Source organism: Malania oleifera, chromosome 5 (assembly GCF_029873635.1).
Source record: "Malania oleifera isolate guangnan ecotype guangnan chromosome 5, ASM2987363v1, whole genome shotgun sequence".
In the NCBI taxonomy this organism is placed as follows: Eukaryota; Viridiplantae; Streptophyta; class Magnoliopsida; order Santalales; family Ximeniaceae; genus Malania; species Malania oleifera.
Window position 1 is genome coordinate 14,178,856 of NC_080421.1, and position 19,741 is coordinate 14,198,596.

Genomic DNA, 19,741 nt, shown 5'->3' on the forward strand with positions numbered 1-19,741 from the left:
ATATTTAATATTAATATTAGTATTAAATTATTAACAAATCAAGTTTAAATTTAAGAATTTAAAATCAAGTCAAATTTGAGAATGACAGACGACTCAAATACCATTGGCATTGATAAAGTGAAAAGTCCTTGACATATTTATGATAAAAAAAAAAAAAAAGGTCCTTGACATATTTAAATAGTGTATTTTACTGGTAAGTTTTTCTCATTAAAAATGATTTGATCTTTCAAAATGATTATTCTTACCATAGACGGAAAATTAATTGCAGCCCAAGGTTGCTACCTTATATCACAACAATCCAATTCAATGAAAAAAATTAAGTATTCAAAAAATGTGAATACGAATATATATATATATATATAAAATTTTATTTAGTCATTTAGCTCACAAAAAACTAAATACAAATTAGTCCAAAATCTATTTTCTTAAACACAACCCAGACTGTCTAGTCTCATATATTATAAAACTAATGGAGACCCAACAGATGCGCTGCATCTGTCAAAGAACATTGATCAAATCCAACACATTAGAACTCAGAAAGACTTGAGAAATGCACTTCCACAGCAAACGAACACAGGCACTGATACACAAAAAAATAAACATTAACCATCATACAGCACTGTTACATTACCTTCCTATCACAAGTGCATTATATGACACAACAAAACAACAGGATACAGCACTAGAAGAAGGGGACAATAGATGACGATGTGAGGGAAGTTGATCTCACAAGAAAGATACAAACACTTCATTGCAATTTACGAAGGGAGGGTGACAGTTCCTCCCAGTCAATCTCACCCTAAGGCCCAACTCCCAGAAAAAGATAATTTTGTAGCTTCTTCTTCTTTCTAATTCTTCAAAGGAATGGGCCATGAACTTCCCACTCCACAACCTCTGGCCACAATGCAGGCGACCACAAGCCATTATTACATCGCATACACTACCTCTCCACTACTATCAATGTCAAGTTCAGGATCAGACTCCAGGTATTCATCCATGTCGTCATCGTCGATATCCAGACTGCCAGTCAGATACTGGTTAAGACTGGGAGTCCCAGCCGCAGGTATGGTGGCTTCAGACATTATTCCCATGATTTCATCCATACTCTGCATGGGTTGTTCAGGCTCTTCAAACTGATCATTCATTGCATTATCATCCACAAGACCAGTGGGTAGGTTCTTTAGAAACCACTCATGGTTCTTGATCTCGGGAATGGTTATCCTCTGTTGCAAATTGATGTTCAAACATAAGAGAAAAATCAGAAATTCAACACTCCGAACATTATGTCTCAATTACAAGGAAAAGAAGATTAAGCAATGACGGCCATTCACAGAGCAGAACTGTGCATGCATACCACGCCTGCCTGCCTGCCGTTTCGTACCCAAAGGGGCCAACAAAGGAGAAGCACAAATAAAGCAACAGTAAGTCTGAATAGGAAATTAACTAACCTTTGTTGGGTCAGCTACAAAAATCCTAGAGATTAGGTGGCGGCACTCTGGAGATACATGAACGTAGTCAGGGATTGAATACTGGACATTTAAAATACGCTGCAAGAAAACGAATAGTACTGTTTGAGCCAAGGCATCTCATTTCAGCCAACATAAGCAGTTATAACAAGGTTCAATGTATTTATTACATGAATTGTCTTCCGGAAGTTCTTAGGCTCCTCAGGGTCCTCAAAAGGATACGCACCCACCAACATGACATATAGCGTCACCCCGCAGGACCATACATCTGCAATCTGGATTTGTGACGGCATAATAAAGCATCAAAACACTACGATAAAATAGTGAATTACAAAGTAACATGCATTAGAATGAAAGTGGTAAATGATCCTCTACTCCAAGAATTTTGTCCAGGAGACTGCTTCAACAAAAAGTTCAAAAAGTAGCATTAGATTAATTCATTTAGGAAACATTATACTAACACTATTCATTGCCAGGTTGAAAAAATGGTAAACATAGCCCAAAAATATAATGCATGGAAATAAATTAAAATTTTGAAAAAAAATTATTGCAGAGGTACAGTGACTAGAATTCTGAATTCCTCAAGAATAATAATGAAATAATTGCAAAAAATTATTGGTTTTTAAGGCTGTAGTTTAGAGCATCAATACGTTATTCAATCAAGAAACACAAATAAAAAAAAGGTGGCACGAGCATCAATTAGTTGACATTCTTACATATATAATTTTATTTCCTTTCAATAAAGTAAACATTTTCACGTAATTTTTAAATCAATGATTTTTTATTTTTTTAAATCATTATGTGAACCACTGGACTATAATAAAATAAGAGTGACAAAATTACAAGTACAATAGATTTTACCTTTCCATCATATTCTTTCTTAAGTAACACCTCCGGAGCAATGTAAGCAGGGGTTCCAACAGTTGATTTGGGTTGTGAATGCAGCACTGAGGACTAAGAAAACCATCCAAAGTTGAGAAACATAAATATGAATGGTATCATATATGCATATCAACATGCACATAAGCATTCAAAAAAATCCTATTGTTTTATGTTCTCTTTCGAAATTTCGGAAATATTTATGCAAAAACTTGAAAACCAAAGTTTCAATATCATACATAACACCAGCACCAATGGACAAAAACATGAAAATGAAAGTCAAATGGTACCTTTGAATACCCAAAATCACAAATCTTCAAACGAGGAGCCTGGCTTCCATCCAACAAAGTGTTCTCCAATTTCAAGTCACGATGACATACTTGCTTCACAAAGGAATACAATACAAAGTCAAACATCTAGGTGACGTCTTTTAAGGGGAATAAGAAAAAATGAAGTTCAAAGTACAATTACTAAGTACCATTGCGTGACAGTAGCTAACTCCTGATATGAGTTGTTGGAAGAAGAAACGAGCCTGCAGAACGAGCCAGATTAGATAGAGCATTTAGAAGCAAAGGCCACCACCGGAAAATGAAATTGAAGGAATGGGTAAGAACCTCGTCCTCACTGAACCGGCCTGCACTGCATATCCGCTCAAAAAGCTCTCCTCCAGATGCATACTCCATCACAATTGCCAGATGGGTTTGTGTTAATATAACCTAGAGTAGCATTACGGTACTAGAATTATTTTAAAGTCAGAAAATCGTTGAATTGATTTTTATTTTGGGTTTGGGGATGGGGGGTGTGCTGGGGTGGTGTTTAGAAATTGAAATTTTATCGACCTCTTTGAATCTAACAATGTTGGGGTGCCTCAGCGACCGGTGGTTAATGATTTCCCTTCGTACATTTTCATCAATCTGTCAAAAACAAAATATAATTGGTAAAACACAATATCAAAGTGGCAAAGCACCAAAACAACCCAAAGGTTTGAAATGGTAAGCTGTAAAAGATATCAGCTCACAAATCAGATCAAGTGAGGTACCATAATCTACACCGAATAACTTGGATGGTACCAGCCATATGAGTTGACAGGGACTTAAAAGCAAAGTTGATGGTAAGATTCTGGGTTAGCAGAAACATAAAAATTTTTCTCAATCCATGTTTGTAATATCATAATAATTTCCGGATTCTAATTATAGGCTATGTCATTCAATCACAACTGCGGGAAAAAATCCACCAAGAGGTGAAAAGATAGTAAAAAAACAGAGTTAGATGGAGGAAATGTAAAGGAACCACACTTCGGTGTCAAATCTTTTTTAAACAGCTTAGCGTACAGGATTCATAAATTTTTATGTTCCACTCCCTCCGTCACTTTAGCAGCCAAAAAGGAAAACAAATTATGAGTCTCAAATTGACTCAAAGGAATGATTCAGTAATCAAACAGAGCCTTAATATCAAAAAATTCAAATTAAGCATTCCCGATTCAAACAGCAATATTCGGTAATTTCTAATTAGCATTCTGGAAAGTACTTTCATGTTTTTGAAAGCGAAAAATTCCTTAGATTTTTGCTCTTCCACAAGCACGAAAAACAGTTCTGAAATGCTTCGTGAACACGTCAACACCTCAACCAAGACCCAAGAAAAAAAAAAGAAAGACCAAATCAAAGTCGAAGAAACATACCAAAATGGGGAAATCGGACAGTGGACACTAACCTTCTCACCTCTCTCGATGTACTTGACCGCAACAAGCTCGCCGGTCTGCTTATCCCTCATAAGCCTGGCGACGCCGAAATTCCCCGACCCGATGTCTCGTACGAGCTCGTACCGATCACTGTCGTGCATGATCGGCATGTCCATGCCCGGACCAACCGTGACCGAAGCTCGATCCATATCAGAGGCTGTCCGAGCTATAACCGCGAACTTCTGCTCACATTACACCAAAGAAAAGAGCAAAAAAACCCTAATCCAAATCAAACAGAAAGAGGGAAAGAGATCGATCATCAAACGTGGCGGACGGCCAACCACCAGATGGAGTACAGATTGATCAAACGTTGGTTGAAGAAAGAGACCGTGGAGAAGCTGCAGCCCGTGAAAGCTTGATCATGGAGTTGCAGAGACGGTGAGAGAGCTCGTGAACTCCAGAACCTTTACCACTCTGTCTCTCTCTATCTCTAGATTGTCTGTGTGAGGAGAAGGAGGAATAGGAGATGGATGATAGATATTTTTTTCCCTCCGCTGGACGGCGAAATGAGTTCCTTTTATTCAGAGGGGGCAGATATTATAAACAAGAAGGGGTGAATGACGAAAATGACCCTGCTGTCGACGGGAATCATAGGGGTTTCTGTTGGGTTTAAGAGGAGCGGAGCAGCGAGGCCTTGAGGTGAATGACGGATGTGCCCTTTTGTTGGATAAGGTTCGCAAGTCACGAGGGAAGCCTTTTGGGCGGCTCCGGTTGGACAATGGTTCGGTGAGCCTTTGGACACGTTTGCGCGCAGAGAGAGAGAGAGAGAGAGAGAGAGAGAGAGATTTTGACAATTTAATTTGTAAAAATTCGATTAAAAATTTATTTTAGTTGCATCTTCGGAGATATTGCTTGATCATGACGTCAGCGAGCATCATCTTCGGAGAGGTTTCTTGATCAAGACGTCACAACGATCTCTAACTACTTTCAATTTTCGTATCAAATTATCGATCATTTACAGCAATGAATTATAGCAAATTTTGATCATTTAATTTATAAAAAAAAAATTATTGTCTGGTATGGGGCCCATAGTGCATCCACTTGTGGATTGAGAAAAGTTTGAATACTTTGACCTTATTATTACTATTATTATTATTAATTTAGGAGATAAAAAGATAAAGAAAGACTCGTGCCGTGTTGGAATAATAGTGGTTTAAAACACTTTATAATTTTTTAGCATTTAATTGCAATAAAATGATAATAAAAAAATTGTTTGTAGTGATGGGACAAGTGCATCTTCATATTTATTGAGAAAATTTTAGATTAATAGTTGTGGGCCTAAGAGTATCTTCATATCCATTGGAAAAAATAAGGAAGATATTGTTGGGTTATTTCCTTCCATGTGGAAGAAAGCCCAAGTGGGCTTCATTAAAAGCCCAAACTCCCGCTCTTTTAGTGTGAAATACCTAAAGAAGGTTATAAAAAGAGAGGAGTCATCACTTCTCAAAAGAAAGAGAGAAAAATGTAATTTTTCTCATGCTGCTCAGATTTCATTAAAACTCCGATTCTGTTTTGTCTGTGGTCCGATCAAGTTGAATTTTGGAGGAGAGGTTCACGACTCAATGAGTTACAATTTGAACAGTGGAGATCGGATTTGGAGCTCGGGAGTTGGGATTTTTGCCCGTGAACAGTAACCGCTAATTTAGTATATTCTCTCCAATTCTCTTTGTATTTACCAAGATTGTTGATATCTTGTTGAGATATTTATATCATCTAATTACGATTAGAGAAGACTTTGTGTACCCATTATTTGATTGATAGTGGAGATTTTAATTGGACTAGGTCCCGTGATTTTTCTTCCTCACACTAGAAAAGTTTTCCACGTAAAAAATTGATTGTGTTCTTGTGGCTTGGTGTGATTAATTATTTTTCTTATTATTTCTAGCACGTATAAAAGTAGAGATACACTATATTTTCTTGCATATATGGAAAAGAATTATTTCGCTGTGGTTGTTTATTGATATCTCTCCCAACAAAGTGGTATCAGAGCCCGGTTAACAGATTGTCAGGTTGGCAGTTTGAGTTATGGAAGCAAATACTAATAGAATGATTAATCTCAATGGTTCAAATTATCACATATGGAAAGGAAAAATGAAGGATCTTCTTTATGTGAAAGATTATTACCTACCGGTATTTAGTGCTGAAAAACCAGAAAAAAGGTCTGATGTGGAATGAACTTTGTTACATCGACAGGTGTGTGGGTTTATCAGGCAATGGGTATATGGTAATGTTTTGAACCATATTAGTGGAGAAACAAATGCACGTTCTCTATGGAATAAGCTTGAACAGTTATATGCTAGAAAGACTGGAAATAAGAAGTTGTTTCTAATTAAACAAATGATGGCTTTGAGGTACTAGGACGGGACTCCTTTATCTGATCACCTGAAAACATTCCAAAGAATTATTAATCAGCTGGCTGGAATGGTTATTAAGTTTGATGATGAGATACAAGGGTTATGGTTGCTTGGTTCATTACCGGACTCGTGGGAGACGCTCAGAACTTCATTGTCTAACTCCGCTCTAGAAGGTGTTATCACAATGGATATGACCAAGAGTTATTTGCTAAATGAAGAGGTGAGAAGAAAAACATAGGGATCCTCTTCACAATCAGAGATCTTGGTTACAGAAAAGAGGGGGAGAAGTAAGAGTAGAGGTCCGAAGAACAGAGATAACAATAGAAGCAAGTCCAAAAAGTTTGCAAATGTTGAGTGTCATCATTGCGGGAAAAAGAGACACATTCAGAAATATTGTAGGCAATTGAAGAAAGAAAACAAGAATAAGAAAGGGAAGGGAACGAAGAATGGAGATGAAAAAGATGGTGATGATAGAGTTGCTACCACCACTCCTGCAGAATTCCTCATTGTTTACGATGATGAGATGATAAATGTTGCATATCATGAGACTAGTTAGGTGATTGACAGTGGTGCCTCCATTCATGCTACATTTCGGAAGGATCTCTTTACATCCTATAGATCTGGTGACTTTGGAACAGTAAAGATGGGCAATGATGACTAGGTTAAAGTCATTGGAATTGGGGATGTGTATCTGAAGACAAATAATGGCACAAGTTTAGTTCTTAGAGATGTGAAACATATTCCTGACATTCGTTTTGAATTTGATTTCTATAGGTAAACTTGATGACGAAGGGTACTGAGCACTTTCAGTGATGGCCAGTGGAAGCTCACCAGGGGTGCTATGGTTGTGGCTCGAGGCATGAAGCACTCTGCATTGTATATTCTGCAAGCAAAGATCTCCAACGATATTATTAATGCGATGGAGGATAATGGTATAGCAGAGTTAAGGCACAAGAGACTGGCTCACATGAGTGAGAAAGAATTAGCTCTACTAGGGAAGAAAAGTCTACAATGTGGACTGAAAAGTACACTTCTGAAAAGGTGTACTCATTGTTTGTCAGGGAAGTAGAGCAGAGTTTCCTTCAAGAATTCCCCTCATTCGAGAAAGTCAGAGATACTGGATTTAGTATATTCGGATGTGTGTGACCCTATGAAGACGAGAACACTTGGTGGCTTTAGATACTTTGTGACCTTCATAGATGATCATTCAAGGAAGTTGTGGGTATATATCTTGAAGTCAAAAGACCAAGTTTTCAAGAAATTTCAAGCCCTAGTTGAGAGACAAACTGGGAAGAAACTGAGGTGCATTCGGACTGACAACGATTGAGAGTATTTTGGTCCATTTAATGAGTATTGCAAATAGTAGGGTATTCGGCATCAAAAGACTCCTCCGAAAACTCCTCAACTGAATGGCATAGCAGAAAGGACGAACAGAACACTGCTTGGGAGAGTGAGATGTTTGCTTTCTCAAGCCCGGTTGCCAAAATCCTTTTGGGGGGAGGCATTGAGCACTGTTGTTCATGTGTTGAATCTTACACCCTGTGTTCCTCTACAGTTTGATGTGCCAAATTGAGTTTGGATAGGTAAGGATGTTTCCTATAATCATTTGCGTGTTTTTGGGTGCAAAGTGTCACGACCCGAACCCCGAAATTGGATCCTAGAGTGAAAATGTAATCTAACCTATTCCTGTATCTGATCAAACACCCAAAGATATAGTACCAAGGATGAGGGTCCGATCCCGTGGGGTTCTCATGCACCCTAAACACATCCAAGTACAAACATATACGCAGCAGAAAAAGGTCATTCTATAAACATATACAGTACTATACCAAAGTCTATACAAGAGCAAAACCGGGTTCTATCAAAACGTACAAACAGATGCCCAAGTACATCTCAAAATGGCAACCCAACAAAATATATAGTCCTAGCACTTACCCAAGTGCTAACGCAGTACACCAGCCACTACGCTCCCTACACCAGGACGCTAGTTCCGGTTACTCGAAGGACCTGTGAAAATGTACGTATAGTATGGGTGAGACACCTCTCAGTAAGGAAGAACACAGGTTATATCAGTGTGTGGCATTTGAGTGTTATCATGATACAACATACACGTAGTTAAATGCATTCTAGTACTAATTTCCACAGCGCATACATGCACACATACACATACACATACACATGGTCAGCAATCTCGGTGTCGTCACACCCTTTAGTCTGAAGTCGGTCCACGACAATCTAGCGTTAGCCTAGCCAACCCACGAAGCATGGCGCCACTGGCACATGGCTAGTCCCCGACTCCCATGGTATTGTACCAGCGCTAACTGATGGATCCACACCCTTTGGCCTGATCTGCCGGTATAGGCTCACGCCCTCGGATATAGAGCTAGACATTCTTGCCTACGTGGCAGGCGATAAACACACCCTCGAATATAGAGCCAGACACTCTCAGTACTTGGACAATTTGGAACCCCGTTCCTACTAGCCATTTAACATATCACACACACATGCATGCTCATATAACTAAACAAACCACACCCATTTAGTAATCTAAAATATGGTTTTTCAAACAAACACAGTTTAAACAAGTCAAGGCACGACCATCCCAATATTACAGTATAAATCAACATATACCCATGGTTTTCAACAAAACCAGGGATGCAACCCGTCGCCCCCTTTTTTCAAAAACTGTAATAATGAAAAACCCATAGTTTTCCCTGTTAGATCCACCCAAATGTGTAGCCAAAACACACACAGGACCGTGGACCACAGTTCCACTGAGTCTAATTTCAAAAATAACAAATATAAACATAGTTCCCTTTACCTTTCCCTGAAAAACAAATCCCGAACTCCAAGGCTCCTAAACAGTGAATCGAGAAACCTACAAATCACAGTATAGAATATACTCACAATACTGATACCTACAAAACTACCAGATCAGAATTGAAAATCGGGCCTTACCTCAATTTTACGTCGAAACCCGAAAATCACCGAAACGAGATTTTGATTTGTAGAAGTTGTAAAGAATCCTTCCACGATCCTCGTGGTAACTTCAGATTTCCGATTCCATTGACGATCGGTGAAGAAATCTAAAGAGAGAGAGTAGGGAGAGGTTTAGAGAGAGAGAGATATATGTTTTGAGTTTCTTAGTGAAGAAGTAATGAAATTTCCTATTTATAGCCCTTTGACCCGGCCCAATTCATCGACGAAATGGTGCCTTCGTTGATGAATCTTTCACTGACTTCGTTGACGAATCGGTGGCCTTATCGACGAATCTGGCATCTCTGATTTTTACCAGACTCCTCGGCTTCTCCTCGTCGATGAGTCTCTAAATTTCGTCGACGAGAAGAACAAAAGCTTCGTCAACGAAACATGGCTTCGTCGACGAAATCTGCCAAATTCCCAATTTTGCCCCTCTCTTATTTATTTAACCGATTTATCACGGTTCGGGTTCTTACAATCTCCCCTCTTCACAAAAATTTCGTCTTCAAAATTTTCCATCTCTCATTCACAAACTCATTCATACAATCGGATACGTAGACACAACTCTAGAGAAAATTGGCGACCACTACAACGTAGCCCTATCTTACACATACACATACATACCCTCACTTATGGCGGAGGAATACCGTGGTTACATATACAACTGTCTCAGGAGTTCACAATATACACACACTCCCAATGACTAAACACCTATCCCAACCCACAGTAGGATCATGTACAAGTGCTCAAAATAACTGTGGATACTTCCGGCGTATTTACGTTTCTAGTTCCCAAGAAGCTTCCTCAACCTCGTGGTTCCGCCACAATACCTTTACTAACGGTATCTCTTTGGTACGAAGCTTCCAAACTTTACGGTCTAGAACCTAAATAGGTATCTCCTCACATGCTAAAGTATCCCTAATTTCCAACTCATCATAGCTAATAACATGTGAAGGATCCAACACGTACCTCCTCAACATGGATACGTGAAACACATCGTGGACCCACGAAAGTGCTGGAAGTAATGCAATCCTATAGGCTACCAGACCCACTCGCTCAAGTACCTCGAATGGTATGATATGCCTTAGGCTCAGCTTGCCCTTCCTACCGAATCTCATCACCCTTTTCATCGTAGCAATACATAGAAATACCTTACCTCTCACTACGAACTCTAACTCACGGCGGCAAACATCTGCATAACTCTTCTGTCGGCTCTGAGCTGATCTAATCCTCTCACGGATCAAACCCACCTTCTCAGACATCCACTGCACAAGTTTAGGTCCTAACACCTGACATTCACCAACCTCATCCCAACACAAAGGAGATCGACACCTCCGACCATACAAAGCCTCAAACGATGTCATCCTGATACTAGACTGGAAGCTGTTATTATAAGCAAACTCTACAAGTGGCATAAACTGTATCCAGCTACCATCGAAGTCCAACACACAAGCTCGCAACATATCTTCCAATATCTGTATCGTATTGTCCGACTGTCCATTAGTCTGGGGGTGGAACGCTATACTGAAAGTAAGTTTCGTCCTCAATGCCTCCTGCAAGCTCACCCAAAATAGAGAAGTAAACCTCAGATCTTGATATGATACAATGGACACCGGTACTCCGTGCATTCTCACAATCTCATGTATATACAAATCTGCTAGCCTACTCAAGGGATAGCCAACCTTCATCGGTATGAAATAAGCATATTTTGTCAATCTATCCATGATCACCCAAATAGCATTCTGCCCGTGAAGCCCTGGTAGCAAACCGGTCACAAAATTCATAGAAATATGCTCCCATTTCCACACCGGAATAGGCAAAGGCTGCAACGGTCCTGTCGGCCTCTGATGTTCAGCTTTCACCTGCTGACACGTCAGACACTGCTCCACGAATTGAGCAATCTGCCTCTTCATACCAAACCACCATAAGGTCTCGCGCAAGTCTCGATACATCTTCGTACTACCAGGATGTACCGTATACGGAGAACAATGCGCTTCCTCTAGAATCGTCCTTCTGATCTCATCATTGTTCGAAACACACAACCTGGTCCCAAACATCAACACACCTCCCTCAGAGATGTTAAACTCTATAGCCAATCCCCGTTGTACCTTTTCCCTAACCTCTACCAACTCTACATCACTAGATTGCGCGGCCTTTATACGCTCAAACAAAGTCGGCTGGATCACCAAGCTAGTAAGATAAGCCTGATGATCACCAACCACCAACTCTATACCTGAGCTTTCCAACTCCCGTCTGATGTGACACTGTGTTACAACCGCAAATACAACCGTAGGCCCTGACTTTCGACTCAACGCATCAGCCACCACATTAGCCTTCCTCGGGTGATAACTGATCGTGCAATCGTAGTCTTTAATCAACTCTAGCCACTGTCTCTGCCTCATATTCAACTCCTTCTGCGTGAAGAAATACCTGAGACTCTTATGGTCTGTGAAGATCTCACACTACACCCCGTACAGATAATGTCGCCAGATCTTTAGTGCATAAACCACAACAACCAATTCCAGATCATGCGTAAGGTAATTCTTCTCATATTCTTTCAATTACCGAGAAGCATACGCTACTACCTTACCCTGCTACATAAGCACACATCCCAAGCCCTTCAGAGATGCGTCGCTATAAATCACAAATCCACTATCTCCCGAAGGAATGGTCAACACTGTAGTAGTGACCAACCGGTGCTTTAACTCCTGAAAGCACTGCTCACAATCACTGGTCCACTCGAACTGGACTCCCTTCCTGGTCAATCAAGTCAGAGGTCCAGACAGTTTAGAAAAACCCTTTATGAACCAACGATAATAACCTGCCAGTCCCAGAAAACTCTGAACCTCCTGCACATTCTTCGGGGTACCAGTCGACCACAGCTTCAATCTTACTAAGATCAACTGATATACCATCCCTAGTAACCACATGGCCTAAGAATGCAATCTGACTTAACCATAATTCACACTTCTTTAACTTAGCATACAACTTCTTCTCACGTAGAATCTGTAATACCAACCTCAAATGTTCAGCGTGCTCTTCCGTACACCTCGAGTATACCAGAATGTCATCAATGAATACCACTACGAATTGATCCAGGTACTCATGGAAAACCCTCTTCATCAGATCCATGAATACCGCCGGAGCATTTGTCAACCCGAAAGGCATGACTAAAAACTCGTAATGGCCATATCTGGTTCAGAAAGCAGTCTTCGCTACATCCTTTGCTCTAACCCTCACCTGATGATATCCTAATCGCAAGTTGATCTTCGAAAAGACTCGCGTCCCCTGCAACTGGTTAAAAAGATCATCTATACGAGGTAAAGGATAGCGATTTTTCACAGTTACCTTGTTAATCTCACGGTAATCAATGCACATCCGCATCGACCTTTCCTTCTTCTTCACAAACAGCACTGGAGCTCCTCAGGGCGAAACACTAGGTCGAATGAATCTCCTGTTCAGTAATTCCTGCAACTGCTCCTTCAACTCTCGTAGCTGCGCTGGAGCCATCCGGTACGAAACTTTAGAGATCGGTGCCTTACTAGACAGTAGCTCTATTTCAAACTCCACCTCACGATCAGGAGGTAAACTGGGTAAATCATCTGGAAACACATCTGGGAATTCGCTGACTACCCGAATGTCCTCGAGTCTCAACTCATCCGCAGTGGTTCCTTCATACAAGCTAGGTACCCCTGACATCCGTCCAAGAGTAACCTTCTCGCCTGTAGTGCCGATAGAATCTATGGCGCTGAATGCACACACGATCCCACGAATTCGTATTCATGCTCCCCAGGAGGTTTGAAAACTACCACCTTCTTATGACAGTCGATCACAGCATAACTGGAGAACAACCAATCCATCCCCAGAATGGTATCGAAGCCTAACATGTCATATACCACAAGATTCGTTGGCAGCAGCTTTCCCTGAATTTCCACTGGGCAGTCTACCAACATCTTTCTACAGAAAGATACACTCCCAAATGGTGTAGTAACAGATAACACCTCATTCATGTCTTGGGTCTCAATCCCACACCGTCCCACAAAATTCACAGACAAAAGGAATGGGTTGCACCCGAATCAAACAAAATATAAGCTTTATTCGAAAGCAATAATAAGGTACCTGTCACCACGTTACCTGTATGCTCAGCGTCCACTGGAGTAGGAAAGTATACTCTCGCTGGAGCTATATTCGTCTGAACGGTTCCTCGAGGTATCTGATTGCTCCCTCGGTCCCCACTGAATGCAGACACATCTCGCCTCGGTGCTTGACGATCACGAGCCATGTGACTAGGTCGACCACAGTTATAGAAGTTACCATCAAAAGACCGACACTTACCCTCATGCCATTTGAAGCACCTAGTACAACGACCACCAGTCTGGCTCCCCTGAGAATCCTGGCGCTCAGTATTCTGACGATAACCTGAGCCTTTGCTCCTCTTCTTCCACGATCCCTGACGAGATCCTGTCTGAGAACCAAAAGGTATTGTCCTCTTCCTCGATTCTTGATCCACCTTGTCCTCTCGGATACCGATCTCAATCATCGTGGCCTTATCCACCAACATCGAGAACTCGCGGATCTGAAGCATACCTACCAGTCTGTTGATATCCTTCCTCAAACCCTTCTTGAACCTCCGAGTCTTCTCATACTTGCTCGAGATCATACATGGTGCAAAGTGGGACAACTCTATGTATCGAGCCGCATACCCCTGCACCGTCAAACTCCCCTGAGTCAGCGCAGAAAACTCATCTGCCTTCGCATCACGTACTGAAGCCGGGAAGTATCTGTCGAAGAACACCTCCTTAAAACAACTCCATGTCATCTCCTCAGAACCGGCTCTCTGCTTCTCCAGAAGACTCACCGCAGTCCACCATCGACCCGCCTCCCTAGATAGCTGGAAGGTGGCATAAAGGACTTGCTGCCTATCCGTGCAGTGCAGGACCTCCAAGATCCTCTTAGTCTTCTCCACCCAATCCTCTGCTATCGTCGAGTCAGGTCCTCTAGAGAACGTCGGAGGATGCATGCGTGTGAACTTCTCAATGGTGCACCCCGTAGCAGTTGGAGAGAGCTCGTGTCTCCTCACACTCCGCCCGATCTCCCGTAATACCTGCCTCGTCAAACCTTGAGGCACAGAAGGAGACTCATCACTCGCAGTCTCCTTGGAGCCACTTCCCAGGTTATTATCCATAGGCTCCATGCTGCAGTACAATAGGAATCTATCAGTATCCCTACAACACATACAGTTAACACCATGATCTAATCATGTTAACTACTCCTTGCCAGGTCTAGGTCTGTCCTATCACACCGACGTGAAAGTCATCAATGATCTGCCCTATTTTTACTGGAATCGTCATCCTAGGAAAAACACGAAATACCATCGAAAAACCTCGGTCTAGCAACCGAACAACCCTTAACCAACTTTACCCATATCCACATCCTATACTCTGGTATGTACTCACAACTAAGTCTAACCAAGTCTACAAGATCTAGTAACCTAGTTAGCTCTAATACCACACTGTCACGCCCCGAACCCCTAAATGGGACCCAAGGGTGAAAATGTAATCTAACCCGTCCCTATATCCGATCAAACATCCAAAGATACATTACAAAGGATGAGGGTCCGACCCCGTGGGGTTCCTAGGCACACCAAACACATCCAATCACAAACATATACGCAGCGAAAAAAGGTCATTTTATAAACATATACAGTACCATACTAGAGTCTATACAAGAGCAAAATAGGGTTCTATCAAAACGTACAAACGGGTGCCCAAGTACATCTCAAAATGACAACCCAACAAAATATACAGTCCTAGCACTTACCCAAGCGCTAACGCAGTACACCGGCCACTACGCTCCTTACACCAGGACGCTAGTTTTGGTTACTCGAAGGACCTGTAAAAATGTACGTATAGCAGGGGTGAGACACCTCTTAGTAAGGAAGAACACAAGTTATATCGGTGTGCGGCATTTGAGTGTTATCATGATACAACATACATGCAGTTAAATGCATTCTAGTACTAATTTCCACAGTGCATACACGAACACATACACATACACATGATCATCAATCTCGGTGTCGTCACACCCTTAGGCCCGAAGCTGGTCCGCGACAATCCAGCGTTGGCCCAGCCAACCCGTGAAGCACGACGCCACCGGCACATGGCTAGTCCCCGACTCCCATGGCATCGTATCGATGCTAACTGGTGGATCCACACCCTTCGGCCTGATCTGCCGGTATAGGCTCACGCCCTCAGATATAGAGCCGGACACTCTTGCCTACGTGGCAGGCAATAAACATGTCCTCGAATATAAAGTCGGACACTCTCAGTACTTGGACAATTCGGAACCCCGTTCCTACTAGTCATTTAACATATCACACACACATGCATGCTCATATAACCAAACAAACCACACCCATTTGGTAATCTAAAACATGGTTTTTCAAACAAATATAGTTTAAACAAGTCAAGGCACGACCATCCCATGGTTTTAAACAAAACCAGGGATGCAGCCCGTCACCCTCTTTTTCCCAAAAATGTAATAATGAAAAACCCATAGTTTTCCCTATTAGATCCCCCCAAATAAGTAGTCAAAACACACACAGGACCGTGGACCACAGTTCCACCGAGTCCGATTTCAAAAATAACCAATATAAACATAGTTCCCCTTACTTTTCCCCAAAAAGCAAATCCCGAACTCTAAAGCTCCTAAACAGTGAACTGAGTTCTAAAACCTACAAATCACAGAACAGAATATACTCAAAATACTGATACCTAAAAAACTATCAGATCAGAATTGAAAATCGAGCCTTACCTCGATTTTACGCCGAAACCCGAAAATCTCTGAAACGAGATTCCGATCCGTAGAAGTTGTAGAGAATCCTTCCACGATCCTCATGGTAACTTCATATTTCCGATTCCATCAACGATCGGCAAATAAATTTAGAGAGAGAGAGAGAGTAGGGAGAGGTTTAGAGAGAGAGAGAGAGATATATGTTTTGAGTTTCTTAGTGAATAAGTAATGAAATTTCCTATTTATAGCCCTTTGACCCGGCCCAATTCGTCGATGAAATGGTTCCTTCGTCGATGAATCTTTCACTAACTTCGTCGACGAATCGGTGCCCTCGTCGACGAATCTGGCATCTCTGGTTTTTCCGAGACTCCTCTGCTTCTCCTCGTTGATGAGTCTCTGAATTTCGTTGACGAGAAGAACAAAGGCTTCGTCGACGAAATCCGCCAAATTTCCAATTTTTCCCCTCTTTTATTTATTTAACTCATTTATCACGGTTCGAGTTCTTACACAAAGTATTTGTGTATATTTCAAAAAATAAAAGGTCTAAACATGATGAGAAAATGCGACAGTGTATATTCCTTGACTACGGTGAAGATGAGTTTGGATACAAGCTTTATGATCCAGTTGAGAAGAAAATTGTGAGAAACAGAGATATCATGTTTGTAGAAGATCATACGATTCAGGATATTGAGAAGGTAGAGAAATCTATGTCTCAAAAAGGTGACAGTTTGATTGATGTGGATACAGTTCCTTTGAAGAATTTTTCATCTTAGGTTGAGAATGATGTTCAGGATGACCACTAGGGTAGAGGTGATATGGATGTTCCCTTACAGGTTCAGGGAGATGTTGAGACTGATGAGCAGTTGATAGTGCCAGAGATTCCATCAGAGATTCCATCCAGAAGGTCAGCTAGAGACCGACATCCTTCCACTCAGTATTCAGCAGAACAATATGTGTTATTGACTGATGGGGGAGAGCCCCAGTGTTTTGCAGAAGCCATGGAAGATGAACACAAGACAGAGTGGTTGAGGCCATGCGAGATGAGATGCAGTCATTGTATGATAACCACACCTTTGAGTTAGTGAAGCTACCTAAAGGAAAAAGAGCTTTGGAGAATAAGTGGATTTACAAGAAGAAGCCAAATGAGTTCTCTTCATGACCATGGTACAAAGCTAGATTGGTTGTAAAAGGGTCCGATCAGAGAAAAGGTATTGATTTTGATGAGATCTTCTCTCCAATTGTAAAGATGTCATTGATCCGTACAGTACTCAATTTAGCAACTTGTCGCGACCCGCTCATTTTTCACATATATTTTTTTTTTATATAATAATATCAACATCAAACATCACAACTCAGCAGGCCACAATCCACCTAGACCCGTGAGTACTAGGGATACATCAGAACATACAGCAGAAGCCTGCGCAGCAGAAAGTATAAAATCATATACATCTCGTCATAAGGTGCAATACATCATACTAGAGTACTACAAACACTATCTCTTAGTATATATACATCCCAAAAATAACTCTAGGGACAATTCCCACAAAAATCTTAACTGTCCCTACCAAAAACTTACCCTTCCAAAGAGGGCAAACACTGCTCTAAATTAGCGGGGCTTTTCCTGCTCTCCTATCAGGGGCTCCTGAAAAATGTATAAGATTTAGGGGTGAGACACCTCTCAGTAAGGGAAATAAACTAATACTAGTGTGTGACAAGATGAGTAATTCGTGTTCAACATATATCATATATAACACATTTTGTACTGTTTCATCAATCTGGGAAAAACATATATATATATATATATATATATAAATCAACATGGTAGAACATACGACATTTTCATAACATATCTCATCTCATATCATAATAATAATAACATAAAACCATTCCTGGTAGGTTAGCTGACTGTTATCATGTATTACCCCCATATGACTAGGTTGTGTGACCCGAAGGCGGGACCTGACAATGGTTGGCCGACCACTACCAAGTCAACAGTCTAGTCTGTAGGTCCGATGGGTCTACCCAAACTGGTCCATACACTAGGGGCGATAACAGCACACTTCTTAAACAACCACATCAACCATCCAATCTCACACCACTTCGTACAGCGGCGTTAACACATATATCATGATCACGAGGACCATGGACACATAGCAACGGTACCGTGCAAGTGCTAGTCTAAACCAAGCCAATCAGGTTCTAATATCATATACATATACTGAAACCGTGATACATAAGTATCTCATATCATTTATTTTCACATCAATCATATCATTTCACATATACACATGTATCATGAAAATTATCGGCCCGTACGCCGGTATTATACATTTTATCATAGCTCGGCCCGTACGCCAGCTACACATAGCGTAGCCCGTACGCTGGCAAACATTAATCACATAACACGGCCCATACGCTGGCAAATCACATCTCAAAGCACGACCCGTACGCCGGCAATCACAGTCACATATATATATATATATATATATATATATATATGAAAACATCTCGGCACGTACGCCGATTTTCCATCATAAAAATCCATCCCATCCACATTCCCAGAAAACAACATTTCACAACATTTTTACTCATGCCACACAGTAGATTTTCCACATATTTAACATACGATTATTTTCACAGTATTTTGCAAATATAAGACATATATATATATATATATATATAATCATACACATTTTCCATAAATCATATGATAACTATATATATATATAAACATTTTCCAAAACAATACTAGTTTAGTTTATCCCCTTACCTGATTCCTAGAAAGCCCCTAATAAAATTGCCCCGCACCCACAGGGTTCCTAACTCAACACCCTGAAAATGAAAAATCTCATAATTAAAGTTCAATATTTCTAAGCATACAATATTTTCCTCAACTATCAAAAACCCGCATATTGAGTAGAAAGTTTTCACCCAAAAGCATTCAAGTTTAACACCTGAGGGATTTCCCGACCAATACTCTGAAACTGAAATCCCCCAGTATTAAACTTTAGTATTTTCATGCACACAACATTTCTTCTAACTAGAGCAAGACCAAATATGACTTAAAAAGCCTTACCTCAACTTTGGGATGATTTCCAACTAGCTTTCTCCCACGATCAGCTCCAGCAAATTTGGAGAGAACTCCGCCAGGAGCGTCGTGGTGACTTCGGATCGTTGATCTGGCGTAAAAATAGCCTAAAAACAAAAAGAGAGAGAGAGAGAGAGAGAGAGAGAGAGAGAGAGAGAGAGAGAGAGAGAGAGAGAGAGAGAGAGAGAGTGTAACACCCCAGCCCCGAAGGGCCTGGGATATTAACTTTTTACTACTAATTTACAGCGGAAGCAAATAAACTCAATTATTATTAAACCAGAGCGCTAATTATCCATATTACAATCATTTATTTCAAAAGAAGAAAATTACACAAACATAAATATCTGAAATCATACTAATATTTCTAATCAATCTTTATTTTTCTAATCCTCACCTGCATGCTTGCTAAGCCTGATTTCCGATATGCCCTTCAGAGTTATCTGAA

The 19,741-nt window shown here is 40.8% G+C and overlaps 1 protein-coding gene across 1 annotated transcript; it reads right to left on the bottom strand.

Annotated features, from left to right (window-relative positions):
- Positions 1 to 581: 581 nt before the first annotated feature.
- LOC131156693 (serine/threonine-protein kinase SRK2E) lies at positions 582 to 4,885 on the bottom strand. Its single transcript, XM_058110561.1, has 10 exons — positions 4,412 to 4,885; positions 4,056 to 4,265; positions 3,185 to 3,259; positions 2,960 to 3,061; positions 2,824 to 2,877; positions 2,636 to 2,728; positions 2,328 to 2,420; positions 1,637 to 1,741; positions 1,449 to 1,547; positions 582 to 1,223 (listed from the first exon to the last, which is right to left on the bottom strand). Exons 2-10 carry the CDS (start codon positions 4,230 to 4,232, stop codon positions 927 to 929), a joined length of 1,095 nt encoding a protein of 364 aa, XP_057966544.1. The 5' UTR covers positions 4,233 to 4,265; positions 4,412 to 4,885; the 3' UTR covers positions 582 to 926.
- Positions 4,886 to 19,741: the final 14,856 nt, after the last annotated feature.